We start from the raw sequence: 13,978 nt of genomic DNA on the forward strand, positions 1-13,978 counted from the left end.
GTAAACCAACTCCAATTAAATATTGTTCTTTACAAGAGTTGCCTTGGTCATGATGTCTGTTCACAGCAACGGAAATCCTAAGACACCGGCACATGTTCAGCTTAGGGTTTTGGCTCCTAGTAGGACAGAGAACACACTCATGGGATAGTTAAGGGAACCTTATTTACACAGAGCCTTGTTACAAAAGAGGGGCTGACCCAGAGCTCCCTACCAAGAACCTCTGATCTGGAGACAGACAGTGTGGCCCTGAAGGAGCATGGCAAGGAGACACTCTGAGGACAGGAATCTGATGCTTTAAGGACAGGGGGACAGGAAGCATCCCGCTTACCACACTGCTCCCAGGTCCAGCCCTTCTTTTCTCCCAAAGGGAAGCAGAGGCTAGGGAGGAGAGAGTACAAGGTCCAGGTGGGGAAGGGAGGTGTAGGTAAGAGTTTCCTTTCTGTGGCCCAGGTTCTGCTCTGCATGCTAGCAAGACCTCTCGGGCTTCCGCTGCCTCTAACCCATCGCTAGCTCCGTGCGGAACTGGGAACCAAGTTTTGCTTGCCTCTGTGCTTTCAGGTGCTCTGCACTCCTGCATCTCTGCCTGGCCTGCTCCATTTCCCTTGTGTGCCTCCAAAACTGCAACACTGAGAGTCAGTCTGGTTTGGGGGGTGTTTTGGTACTGGGGCTGGAACCCAGAGCCTTGTGCCCTGCTACTACATACGCACTTCTGCTGAGTGTTGGACTTGACTCAGGCTGAGCCCCCTGCCCCAGCAGGTTCATTGCAGAAGAGGCCACAGCCTCCGGGGCCAAGTGTGTGCTCACCCACAGCCCGACCTGGATCATCGACCCCATCGACGGCACCTGCAACTTCGTGCACAGGTGAGCAGGTGTTGGGAGCATGCAATTACGGGCCTCCGTGTGACCCCATAAAGTATTAAAAACATAAGTGTATGGTAGATTTCTAGTCTTATAAGAGAGAATCAAATCTTAAAAGGTTTTCCACTTGTGACTCTAAAGAATATGTAAAGAAATTATTTTTAAAAAATATTTTTGGCAAGGCACATGGCTTTTAATTTTAGTACTCAGGAGACAGAGGTAGGTAATAGATCTCTGACAGGTCATCTAAGCCAATACAGTAAGACCCTGTATGAGTGTGAGTGTGTGTATGTGTGTGTGTGTGTGTGTGTGTACGTGTACACTTTGGGGGGTGACTAGGTATGCTGGTGAGCATCTGTAATCCCAGCATTTGAGAGGTGGAGATAGGAAAGTCAGAAGACGTTCAAGACCAGCTTGAGCGACATTTTAGGGGGTTTTTGTTTCTTTAAGTGTTTTTGTTTACTACTGACCTATAGCACAAAGGCCAAGATAGGATCACAAGTTTGAGACTAGCTTTCCCTATACTTAAATATTTTACTGTACTTTAAAAAACAATTGCCTATAGATGAAACTAATTTAGGAGTTTGTCTACAGCTATAAGACATTGAATTGAATTGAGCTGAATTGAATGGAATTGAATTGCGGCTCCTTTAAGAAGTTGCCCCTGGAAAAGAGGGTTCAGAAAGGAAGCCTGGGGCTGAAGTACAGAACCAAGATATGTCAGTGACATTTGAGAGTCACTCCTTCAGGAGCCAACGTTGTGACTGCAGACAGGGCTTACAGGAGTAAGGCTGAAGGGCTAGTGGTCCCTGACAGTGACAGGTATGGGAGCTGTGTATACTTGCCAAGAGCCATGTATAAGGAACCAAAGACCCAGAGGCAAGATAGGAAAGGTGGCTTCCCTGGAGGGTGGGTATTTTAACTTGTGATTCCTGCAGATATTTCTATACTTGGAGCACTTCCCCAGCCCCAGACTCCACTCAAAGTTATGTGTACATGTTGAGGAAGTAACGTGAGCAGAGCCAGGTATGACCTAGCTCTCTGGCCTCCATGCTCTGCATGCATGCTAAGTAGTAAGTACGTATTAAGCATGGCCATTGTAGTGACTTACCCTGAGAATCCAGTCATGCATCAAGGAGACCCTTTTGAGGCTGTGGAGTAGTGCCATCTGCTGCCACCAGGCTGTCACTTCACTAAAGCTTAATCCCTCATCTGCTTTGCTAAGTGAGGCACCTCTCACTTCTTGGCCATTTGTCATCCAGGGTGCAGTGGCCACACCACAGTCCAGCTAAAGAAAGGCCTTATGTTCATGTTAAGTTGTCCTATGGCTCTGGTGACCTCGGATCTCCAGTACTTCCTGGATCTGCAGGCCTCAGGGGAATCTAGGGCTGGAAGGAATGTCCTCTGAGAAACAAGCTCTAATATTGACCTGACAATTCCAGTTACCCAGACCACAGCTGTGCCTGAGACCTGAGCCATTAAAAAGCCAGCAGTGCGGGGGGCCATAGTTGACGTGTCTGAGGGAGAGCTGTGAGGCGCCTGGCTAGGAAGCAAGGAGGGTTTCCGCACAGGGTTCTGCCTGCTCGTGGTCTGGGTTGGTATTTTCCCCTGCCAGTTCACAGTACTTGGTTTTTCCTTGTCCCTTCCTGTTTTTAAAGCTCCTATGATCTTCTCACAAAGGAGAGACTATTTTGAAACACAGTAACAAATCACGGTCAGACTGTGGCATCAAAACCATCCCTCTACCACTGGCCCGCCCTGCTGTTGCCTGCTGGGAGCTCAAGCAGGAGACCTGATGGGTATATTAGCATTGCTAAAAGGTCACATCTGTGTGGCCACCAAGGGAAAGGTGTGTGTGTGTCCTGTGATATCATCTACTGGGTCCTCCACATACATTCTGAATTTGGGGTTGGTCTTTTGTGAATTCTCCGCTATTTAGCAGCATGGCTAGCTGAGCCTGTTTACAGCGGAAGCAGTGAGTGAAACTGGAAAGTCGTTTTGAGAGTGAACCCAGCCGGAGTGCAGAAAGGTCCTCTTGTGGGGGAGGGGAGCCTTCATGCCGCTACACACATAGCTTTTGAGGGCCAGTGCTATACTGTAACCCTTTCTGTCTTCCCTCACAGGTTCCCCACTGTGGCAGTTAGCATCGGATTTGCTGTTCACCAGGAGGTAATGTGGCCCTCCTTGCCCGGTTTCAGCGTCTGCGTTGCTCTTTGACTTGTACCATAACCAGGACTAGTATGTCCAAGTGTGTATTTTCAGATCCAAGAAAGTAAAGAACCACAGATGGATTTTTGTAGGGGTGTTGGGGCCTAGGTCTCCCGGGGTGGGTTGGCTCTTTTTATTTTATTTTTATTCTTCTGTGATCTAGTCATAGCTGTTGTAGAAAGCAATGTTCCAAGCAGATGGTCCGAATGAGTCTCCATCTGACCCCTGGAGCGTGTGATCTGGTCACAAACAAAAGAGAACTCCTATTTTGGGATGACATTTTTCATCTCAATATTTTATTAATTCTTCTTTGCCTCCTGGCTATCAGTATGAGAATGTGGCCCTATCAGGATTCCCAGGGACCTTTCGAACTAAGCCGGAGCATGAGACCTAAAGGACAGGCAGAGGGCGGAGCCTTACGCGGGAAGACAAGAGCCTTCATGCCTTGTAGCATGAGCAGAGTTGGGGGTGCCATGTCTTCTACAACTGCCCCCCATTCAGAACAGCATAGCAATATCAACGAATGTTCCCCTTACGGGAACAAGAAGTTTGCACAGACCCCCAAAGCACTTTTGGTGTATATTGGTAAAACTTTTGAATATTGCCAGTTGGGTAAGGAATTGACGATCCATTGGTTTCTCTGTTCAATGTTGTCATGGAGACTAGTGAGCATTAATGCTCTCCTACCCAGCAGGTTATTATAACAGGAGTCAAGGCAGGCAGGAAAGAAAACTGGGGGGTCACAGAATTGGATATCATGCTGTGGCCAGGGTCGGGGATGGGGAGGGAAAGGTAAGTATTGCTAGCGAGCCACATACAGCAGTAAATAAAACCTATTCTGTAGGCTGAGTGGCTAAGATTATAAGGGCTGCCTAAGACTCTGCTAAGGCATCCTCCTGACCACCCTGAAGATGGGCATTTGGTCCCAAGCACAGATGCATATTAACCCCAGGTGGTGGGGAGCAGGCAGAAGGGGACAGGAGTGCTGGACGTGAGGCTCATCACTTCCTCATCGACCTCTTCCTCCTCCCGTTACTTGTTGGGAGACTGATGTCACTGTTGACTCTGCCTGCACAAGTACCTCTCTGGGCAGTTGTCGTGCTCCCTGGGCAGGTCCCTGGGTTCCTGGTTCTGGTTGGCTCTATGCATACTCACTCGGCTCTTCACATAACCCCGTGGATGCTTAAGATGTTTGGTTTGGTTTTTTGATTTTTGTTTTTTTTTCCAGTCACAATTACCTTTTTACCAGAGGAAGGGTGGAGAGGGGAGAGAGTTCGATATGATAATTTTAATACTTTCATTAGTATTTATATAGTTTGATATGTTCATTTAAGAAACGGCTCACCAGTCTCATGACTAGGAGTCGTTTGAAGTCTGCTTTTCTCCATTCCTCTTTGGAAGGCAATTCAGTCCCTTTGTCACCCTGCTAGTTCTAGCTCTAAGAGGAGTGTTCATCTTTAGACTGCTGTTGCTTCCTTGTCAAGGAGTGATGTCATCTGCTTTCTTCCTGCCCCCTGCAGCTGGAATTTGGAGTGATTCACCACTGCACAGAGGAGCGGCTGTACACCGGCAGGAGGGGCCAGGGCGCCTTTTGCAATGGCCAGCGGCTCCAGGTCTCCAGGGAGACAGGTGGGGTTCATTCAGCTCTTCTAGGGTTGTTTCAGCTAGAGATAGATGCCCAGGGTGACTGTTAGACATAGCAGTGGCCATCATCTTCAGAGAGTTCTAGCTCTTTTCAGGAATGCAGTATCCCTAGTGGAAATCGACAACATTTTTCTATGTAGGTGGCAATCAATGCCACTGTGTGGTCAGGAGCTTTGACTACATCATTAGATCCTCTTGTATCTATCATCTTTAAAATGGCAGTTACTGGTTCCGGTTTGGTCTGCTGGGACTAAGAGAACAGCTTAGACCAAGGGGCAGCAGAGCATCCAGGCACAACTTGGTGGTACCCATGACCACAGCCATATATCTGGTCTCTGACCTGGCTATTGGAAGGGCAAGCACAGTGGAGACGGGCAGTGTTTGCACATGCCTCAGACCTGCCACCAGGATTATGACTGTCCTTTGTTTGCCTTAAATGTAGAGGTTTACAGACATTGTTTGCTTGTAGGAGGTAAACCATGGAACTGCCCGCCATTGACAGTGTGCCAGGTGGGGGTTCTCTGTCCTCCATCCTTTGTCCCACAGTGATTAAACTAGTAGGTTTTTTATTGTGTATATATAGGATATGTGTGGTAGGCAACAGAGAAATGCCAGGATTTTTGTATATGTTGGCAAGGCAGAGACATGGCAGTGTGCTGTCAGGAGACGAAAAGAGGTCTTAGGAGAGCAGCCGCTGTGGAAGAGGAAGCCTTTAAAAGCTCCTGAATGGCCACACAATTGAGTTTGGAAAGGCGGTGAGGACTGGGGATGGAGCTGGCGGTAGAGTGCTCACCGAGCATGCCTTCATTCGTTCTGCAGCTCTGGGAGGACAGGGATGGCAGTCGCAGCCTCTGCTCTTACATGTCAGAAGCTGCACATTCCAACCTCGGTCCCTGCTTTCTGTTCGCTGACACTGGCCTCAGTCCCAAGATGTCAGCACTTGGCTCCCAACTGGTCTACCTTCTTTCACAGCCTCTTCTCTGTGCCCTTTGTTGGTTTATCTTTTCACAGTTCCTTCCTCTCATTTCCCCACCGGATAGTCCTCCCTGGTTAGTGCTGGTGTGCCGAGCCAGCCTGTGAACAGCTGACCTACTGTGTGAAGGCACTGTGTGGATGTGCTCATAGGCTTTGGGGGAGGAGAGATTGCTAGTAAGAGGGCCCAGATCAGAGGAGTAGAACTCACAGGAGCCCTGTGAGACACCCCAGCAGGACTACTGGCAAGTCAGTGCTGTGAGCCCGAAGCCAGCCAGGAAAAGCACCTTGCCCCATTTCTCCTTCTGCCAGAATGTTTAGTTTGGCTGTGGAGTGATGTTCATTCCAGCCATGCTGGCAAAAGGCATCCATCCAAGCCTAGCTGGGGAAGGCAGTGTGAGGAAGCCAGCCATTAAACATGCTCAGGTGAACTTTGCTCCAGTTTTCATTTGATATGACACTAAACTATTCACACACCCGCTTCCTGGCTGGCCGCCTTCGCAGTTCAGTCAGGTGGTGGCTGCCTGCTCTGTTAGCTCCACCCACCCTTGCTCTGGCCCCTCCTAACTCCAAAAGGGCCCCAGGAAGCACCCAGGGAACAGGGTAGAAAGAAACTGCTGTCTCTAAAGCTCTTGCCCCTACTGGTCACCTGTCTCTCTTCTGCCTCTACACACTGCCACACTATGTCCTTGATTGTCACCAGAGCATGATTGTTACTTGGAGTTCAGTGAGCTGTTTTCACCTCTGGCCACAGATGTCAGTGTTCCGGGCAGTGTGTGGACTGACATCCTGTGGCTGTGCCTAGAGCAGGTTTGGTGACCTCTCAGAACTCAAGCTGGCACATTCAAAAGCAGCATGTGGTGGAAGATAGAGTTAGTTGTAGAGGCTGGACATGGTCTTATAGGACTGTAATCCAGTACTTAGGAGATAGAAGCAGGTGATCTCTGTGAGTTCAAGGCCATCCAATCTGCATGGTGAATTCCAGGACTGCCAGAGCTATATACTAGAGAGACCATGTCTCAAAAAACCGTCAGCTAGGTGTGTTGGTGCATGCCTCTAATCCCAGCACTCAGGATGGAGGCAGAGGTAGGCAGCTCTCTGTAAATTTAAGGTCAGCCTGGTCTACAAAGTGAGTCCAGTACAGTCAGGGTTCAACTATGCAGAAAAACCCTGTCTTTCAAAAAAAGTAAAGAAAGAAAGAGCGAGTTCTAATTGTAGGCAGCAGGGGTGTGGTGGTGTGTGCCTGTTATCCCAGCACACAGGAGATGGAAGCAGGAGACCCCAAGTCTTTAACTGTTGGAAAACATACAAGTTTTTCGAAGTTCTCCTCTTTGGTTTTGAATTTTGAAGTGGGCTCTCATTGGTGTAGACCAGGCCTGCCTTGAGCTGGCAGTATCTTCTTTCTCTGCCTCTTCCGTGATGGATCATAGGCAGGCACTGCCTCCCCTGACACAAGTTCTCCCAGGTTCCAAGCTCCACTTAAGTTTATATCTGGTGGCATTGGTAATGGATGTGGCAGACTCGCTTGTTCTTTCTCGCTTCCAAATTTTCAAGTCCTAACAGTCTTAGTCTATCAAAATCCTCTGGCTGTCTCCTTACTGTAAAGGTTATTTCCAAAAAATCTACCAACAACAACAACAAAAAAAACCTCAAAATTTAATGCATTTAATGATGTTCTCAGCTTCATAATTGTGATGGACATATGCTGTATCCCTACGGTGTGTGACTTAGAGCAGAATCTTCACGCCTATGAGCTAGGATGGTGAGGCCACAGGCTGCTTCCCTGGAGACGCCACCTCGTACAGTTGCTGTTGTCATCTGGGCGCGCAAAGCGGCATAGTGAAGATCGATAAGATCAATACAAGTGTATTTTGATTTAGTGGGGTCATGCTTCTAATGGAACAGCCTGCGGGAAGTGACGAGGGCCACACTTTGAGAGTAGAGTCCTAGTTGACATCTCAGGGCAGGTTCCTGAGAACGGTGCCCCTGATTCCTTGTAGACTCTACAGCTTATCACTGTCCTTGCTACTTGTGTGTTTTCCTAGCAATAAAACCCAAGACTCACCTCTTCTTGTGCAGAATCTCTAAAATGTCCCCATTGTGTGCTGGCAGAGTTGGTGGACAGTGAACAGTTCAACAACGGATTTTCTTTTTTTTTTTTTTTTAAGATTTATTTATTTATTATATGTAAGTACACTGTAGCTGTCTTCAGACATTCCAGAAGAGGGAGTCAGATCTCGTTACGGATGGTTGTGAGCCACCNTGTGGTTGCTGGGATTTGAACTCAGGACCTTTGGCAGAGCAGTCGGGTGCTCTTACCCACTGAGCCATCTCACCAGCCCGAGAACAGATTTTCTTTTGAAGACGGGTGGGGGGGTGGGGAGGTGGGGGGGTGGGGGGTGTCTCACTGTGTAACCCATTCTGGCCTTAAACCCGGTCTTCCTGCCTTACCTTCTGAGAGCTGGGATTGCGAAAGGGCAGCCATACCTGAGACTCGGTGGTTTTCTTCCACACACCTGTAAGGGACTTTCTTTCCCCCCCTGGATGCACATGGGCCTTTTGGTGTTTTGTTTTAGGGGTTTTGGGTTTTGGTTTTTTTTTTTTTTTTGTGGGATGTTTTCTGTTTGTTTTGTCTCCAGACTCCAGAACCGAGTTAGTTCTCCTGGTGTCATAGTTCTTTGAATATTTCCTATCTTTTCTTACTTTATAAAAGCCGGGCGTGGTGGTGCACGCCTTTAATCCCAGCGCTTGGAAGGCAGAGGCAGGCGGATTTCTGAGTTCGAGTCCAGCCTAGTCTACAAAGTAAGTTCCAGGACAGCCAGGACTATACAGAGAAACCCTGTCTCAAAAAAAAAAAAGTATTTTTGAATTATAATCTATAGGTGTTTTTGTTTGTTTTTTGTTTTACCTAGCTCATTGCTTCATGTTGTCTTTTGGGGCATCTCTAATAGGAAATTGGTGTCCTCTATTTAAATCTGTTACATGCAGATGCCTTCAGGGTCCAGAAGAGGGCATCACTAGTCCTCAGAAGCAGGAGTTAGGAGTCATCCATTGTGGGTACCGGGAACTAAACTGTAGTCCTGAAAGAACAGGAAGTGTAACCACTGGGCCATCCTTCCCTCCAGCCCCTAGTTTATGTTCCTTTTATTTACTATCTGAAATATTTTCAATTTTTTCCTAAGCTCTGAACCCTCTCATTTGGAGTTTTGCTGTTTTGTTTTTAAGATTTATTTATTTATTTATTTATTTATTTCATGTATATGAGTGCACTGTAGCTGTCTGCAGACACACCAGAAGAGGGCGTCAGATCCCATTGCTGATGGTTGTGAGCCACCATGTGGTTGCTGAGATTTGAACTCAAGGATCTTTGGAAGAGTAGTCAGTGCTCTTAACCCCTGAGCCATCTATGCAGCCCTTTCATGCTCTTTCTGTTTCACGGGCAGGTCTTCACGTGTCCACTGACCGTTGAGATGTTTGTTCTGCTCATTTTGTTTGCCTCCGTATCGTTGTGTATAGGGATTCACCATGGTTCACTGTAGTATAAAACAAGAGTTTGCTTGTATAGAAAGGGGCGGGGGATCTGGAAGGTGGGAGATTCTTTTAGAGGTGTTATACCGAGTAAGGGCTACCAAGTTAAATACCACCGTAGAGGCTGGTTCCCCCTGGTCATGGGGCGGCTGAGGTTTTTCACCTGAGCACACTGACTGCAGCTCTACCCTGCCCATAGTGTAGATGAGGCAGGACCAGTTTTGTATCTGTAGCAAAGCAAAGACAAACTGCTCCTGACTTCGCCCACCACAGTGAGCCACCGTATTGTTCCTGACCCACAAGACAGGCGTTGTCACTCCCTCTTATATCTCATATATGGCCGTTGGTGTGAGCATGTATATGGCCCCTGGTGAAGGTAGCCATGAGTTTCCAGGTGTTGGCCCCTCTTCGTCCAGATCACAGCAGATCACACTCACCACCTCCACGGGAAGATGTCCATGCCTGTGATCAGCGCAGACAGACAAAGGTTTTTAAACCGTCAGTCATGGAATATTGCCAGCGTGGGATCATTTGATAGCTGTCTTTATAAGCCACTGGATTCTCCTGAGGTCTTTGTGTTCCTCTGTGGTGGGGTGTCCCTGAGAGGAGACCAGAGAGGGTTCTTCAGCAGGCAGTCCCCAACAAAATCAGCTCCACTGGGTAGTAACAACTTGAATTACAGCAGGTTAGACTCACCCCCTGCCCATCACAGCAGAAAGACCCCATAGAGTCAGCCGCTCTTGAGGGAACTCAGATGGGTCCGTGAGAACCGGGGCTCTCGGTCTTTGTGTTGATGGGAACTTCTTTCTTGCAGATCTCGCAAAGGCCTTGGTTCTGACAGAAATCGGGCCCAAACGCGACCCCGATACTCTGAAAGTATTCCTGAGCAACATGGAGCGGCTGCTGCACGCCAAGGCTCATGGGTACAGGTCCTCAGTCCCGTAGCCAGTGGGTTGAAAACCAAATGTGCTCTTGGCTAAACACCCCAAAGGGATGTGAAGAGGAGGCACCGAGAGGTAGGACAGGAGGCTGCTGACACCAGGCTGAGGCACGCCATGCGCCATCATCCACGGAACACTCTGGCTGCCAGGTGTCAGGAAACGGATGGGTCCTGTGTCCTAGTCTGTATTTGAAAGCCAAGTAACGAAGCTTGGGGGTCCCTCAGTGAACGACACGTATGGGTCTTTAGAGTTTCTCAATGGCCTTGCATTGGACCGGGGTGTCTTGGTTACTTTTTTATCGCTCTGGTCTTATACCGTGACCAAGGCAACTACAGAAGAAAGAGTTTATTTGGAGCTTACAGTTCAGAGGATGAGAGTCCCCGACCTTTGTGGTGGGAAGCATGGCAGCAGGCAGGCATGGTGCTGGAGCAGCAGCTGAGAACTGAGGCAAAGAGAGAGAACTGCAGATGGGGTGGGGCTTTTGAAACCTCACAGCTCATCCCTGGTGACACACTCCCTCCAACAAGGCCACACCTCCCAATCGTTTCCAAAAGTCCCACCAGCTGGGGAACCACATACTAAAATAGATGCACCTACGGGGGCCAGCCTCACTCCAACCATAATGTCCAACCGTTGACGTTGTGTCCTGGTGATCTCGTTTATAAACAGGTTGGATCACATTCATACTTAGCCTAGGACAAATGTGATCTACCGGCCACAGGTGGAGCATGCCTGCTCGATAAACTGTTTGTTATTTATTTCTCCTGTGTGCTTACATCAAAATTACTTAACCCTCGCCTCCCCATTGCTAATCTATGTGGTAACCACCAACTGCTTGAAGCCTTAAATGTAACCTAATGTTCAGTAGAGTAAGAACTTCAGGCTTCCAGCTGCACTGGCCACAGTTGACACTTAGGGGCCTAGGAGCCCAGTCTTAGTACAGCACGCCAATGTCATTGTGGAAAAGTCATCTGCCGGGGCCACTCACTCCGGGCCTGCCCTCAGCACCCTGAGCTGCTGGCAGAATCCTGTGACTTCCTTCCCGAGAGCTGAGTGTGTCTAGCGAGGGGTGAGGGTCAAGCATGCCGTGTCAGGTGTCCCCCTCACTGACCCATATCTGTCCTCCCCTCCCCTCCAGGGTCCGAGTGATTGGCAGCTCCACCTTGGCCCTCTGTTACCTGGCCTCCGGTGCAGCCGACGCCTATTATCAGTTTGGCCTTCACTGCTGGGACCTGGCAGCTGCCACAGTCATCATTAGAGAAGCAGGCGGCATTGTGATTGACACCTCAGGTAAGCTCTACGGCCTTGGGCCACCCTCCCCTCGCTGTACCCAGCAGCTGACAGTAAAGCAGGTGACACTGAATAGAGTGTCCCCGAGGTCAGAGCCACATAGGACTCCTCCACTTCCTCTGAATTCTGCAGATGAGATCACACTGGGGTGCATGACAAGCAGTGGCCATCATGGTAGGTCTTGGTCCTGCCCTTTCTCACACATAAGTTAGGGTCACTTGGCTAAGTACAGAAATAGCAGGGGCTGGTGAGATGGCTCAGCGGTTAAGAGCGCCGACTGCTCTTCCAAAGGTCCTGAGTTCAAATCCCAGCAACCACATGGTGGCTCAGAACCATCCATAATGATATCTGATGCCCTCTTCTGGAGTGTCTGAAGACAGCTACAGTGTACTTACATATAATAAATAAATAAATGAATGAATAAATATTTTAAAAAAAAAAAGAAAGAAATAGCAGCATTCCCACACTCACCACCACTGACAGGTTCCCACAGCTTCAGCAACAGTCCCGTGGGTTAGACAGAGCAGACACTGCCCCAGGATCGCAGCCCAGAGCTGGGACAGCTCCGTACCCAGCAGGAGTTATCCTGTTCTGCCTTTGTGCCAACGAGTCCCAGGCACTGGCCCTCCTTCATAGAGCATACCCGAGCCCCATTTGCCTCTGTTCCACTTAGTACCGGAAACCCCTCTCCTGAGTTCTGACAGTTAAGGTTAGATTCATTTTTTCCTTCTTGATTGTAGAGTTTGTTAGTGAAAACGCTGCATTCCACTTACTTGTTTTTTAAGATTTTATTTATTTATTTATTTTATATATATATATATATATATATATATATATATATATATATATGCTCAATTTATGTGTATGTGTGCATGCCAGAAGATTCCATTATAGATGGTTGTGATTGAACTCCAGACCTTGAAACCTTGAAAAGAACCTTGAAAAGAACAGACAGTGCTCTTAACCACTGAGCCATCTCTCCAGCCCCCACTGTGTCCCACTTTTAACTATTGGGTGTAGGAAGTGGATCTCCTGTAGTCTGGCTTCTCTACCACCGCGCTATTTCTCTTTTGTGAGACTTGAATCTTCTTGCAATGTACAAAAGTGAAGTTGTGCTGGCCTTTGGCAGTGAACTGTACTGGACAATCTCACAGTAAAAAGCACCCTGAGACCTGAATCTGCCTTTTTATCATGCACCCAGGAAGGTGCATAGATCATTTAGGAACACAGGCTTGGCCTTCCCAGACTTACTGAGTCAGGGAAACACATCACCCCTCTCTGCCGGCTGTGTGGCGAAATCCAGGATATTCTACTCCCATTCTGGTCTCTCCCAGTTTTACATTTCACAGAACCATCATAGCTCTGAGATGGGGCAGCTTCGGTGCTCAGTGCTATGAAGCCCTGGCTACGTTCCCACTAGGGCAGGGTAGGTATCAAGAGTCACCACACCTCCCACCCGGCCAACTTCATTCCTTAGCTGCGTGTAGGGACTCCACCCTCACCTGTGGGCTCTTTTTCCTCTGATGTGAAGTTGCTGTAGGAGACTGACGTCCAGGCAGGCTTCCATAACCCAAATGCCTGTTGTCCTCTCTGTCCACAGGTGGACCCCTTGACCTCATGTCATGCAGAGTCGTAGCTGCTGGCACCAGAGAGATGGCAGTGCTCATAGCTCAGGCCCTACAAACTATTAACTACGGACGAGACGATGAGAAGTGAGCACACACAGCTCGAAGGCTAAAACGCAGCAGCAACCTGGGAAAGAGCTGTCCCGGTGGCTTAAGTTCCGGGACAGTCTACCATAGCTCTCCCCGGGCCTTGCCTCGGTGCTTAGCTGATTCTCTCTAATCTCGTGTAGCCCCTTTCCAGGTCGGTACATGTTCTTTTCATCAGAGCCAAACCCAGATCTTGTGAGGGGTGGGTTAGTCATCCATCCTGATTGTTTTTCCAGAATGCAAATCTCAGGTGATACAGCTTTAGAACGGGCTCTCAGGCCCTCCCCTGCCCGTGGTAAGACAGAATGCAATAAATCAGAATTATAGTGGTCTGCTTTGGGTCTTCCTCCAGCCTCTGGTTCTCAGGCAAGGCTGTTACTGCTATTACCCCACAGGTCGTCTATGCTCAGCTTGGATGTCTGGCACCCGACCATGGCAACGGTGAAAACTTTCCCTAAATATCAGTCTCCTGATCTACAGGCTGTATTTAACTACACATAGATAATCTTTAACCATTTTTTTATACTGCCTTCAGTTGACCTTCAGGGAGTACGTGTATTGTATAAATTAAAATGCTGTATACAGAACTCTTTATCTAAGCCCACGTGTACTGAAAGTGGAAAAAAAAATGAGAAACTGAAAAACAGTGCTAAAATATTTTGTGACAAACATTTTTGTAAACATAAAGTCTTTCAGGAGTTGCAACTTTTTAAACAGTGGAATTTGGGCGGGGGGAAGGGGGACGCTGGGATAGAACTCAGGCTCTCACGCAGAGTGGATGGACTTTGGAGCTATATCCCAGCACTAGGGACCAAAATTTTGGTT

The 13,978-nt window shown here is 48.4% G+C and overlaps 1 protein-coding gene across 2 annotated transcripts in view; it reads left to right on the forward strand.

The window, feature by feature from the left end:
• Impa2 (inositol monophosphatase 2) overlaps window positions 1–13,485 on the forward strand; it is a 30,883-nt gene extending 17,398 nt beyond the window's left edge. Inside the window, exons 3-8 of one of the 2 annotated variants that reach the window (XM_029471991.1) lie at window positions 754–861; window positions 2,982–3,027; window positions 4,587–4,695; window positions 10,025–10,133; window positions 11,290–11,441; window positions 13,042–13,485. In XM_029471991.1, the coding sequence (XP_029327851.1) occupies window positions 754–861; window positions 2,982–3,027; window positions 4,587–4,695; window positions 10,025–10,133; window positions 11,290–11,441; window positions 13,042–13,157 (640 nt within the window). In that variant the 3' untranslated portion in view covers window positions 13,158–13,485. The remainder of the gene's footprint in view (window positions 1–753; window positions 862–2,981; window positions 3,028–4,586; window positions 4,696–10,024; window positions 10,134–11,289; window positions 11,442–13,041) is intronic. The other variant, XM_021150962.2, reaches the window with a different exon arrangement.
• The last annotated feature ends 493 nt before the right edge of the window (window positions 13,486–13,978 follow it).

This window comes from Mus caroli, chromosome 18 (assembly GCF_900094665.2).
Source record: "Mus caroli chromosome 18, CAROLI_EIJ_v1.1, whole genome shotgun sequence".
NCBI lineage: Eukaryota > Metazoa > Chordata > Mammalia > Rodentia > Muridae > Mus > Mus caroli.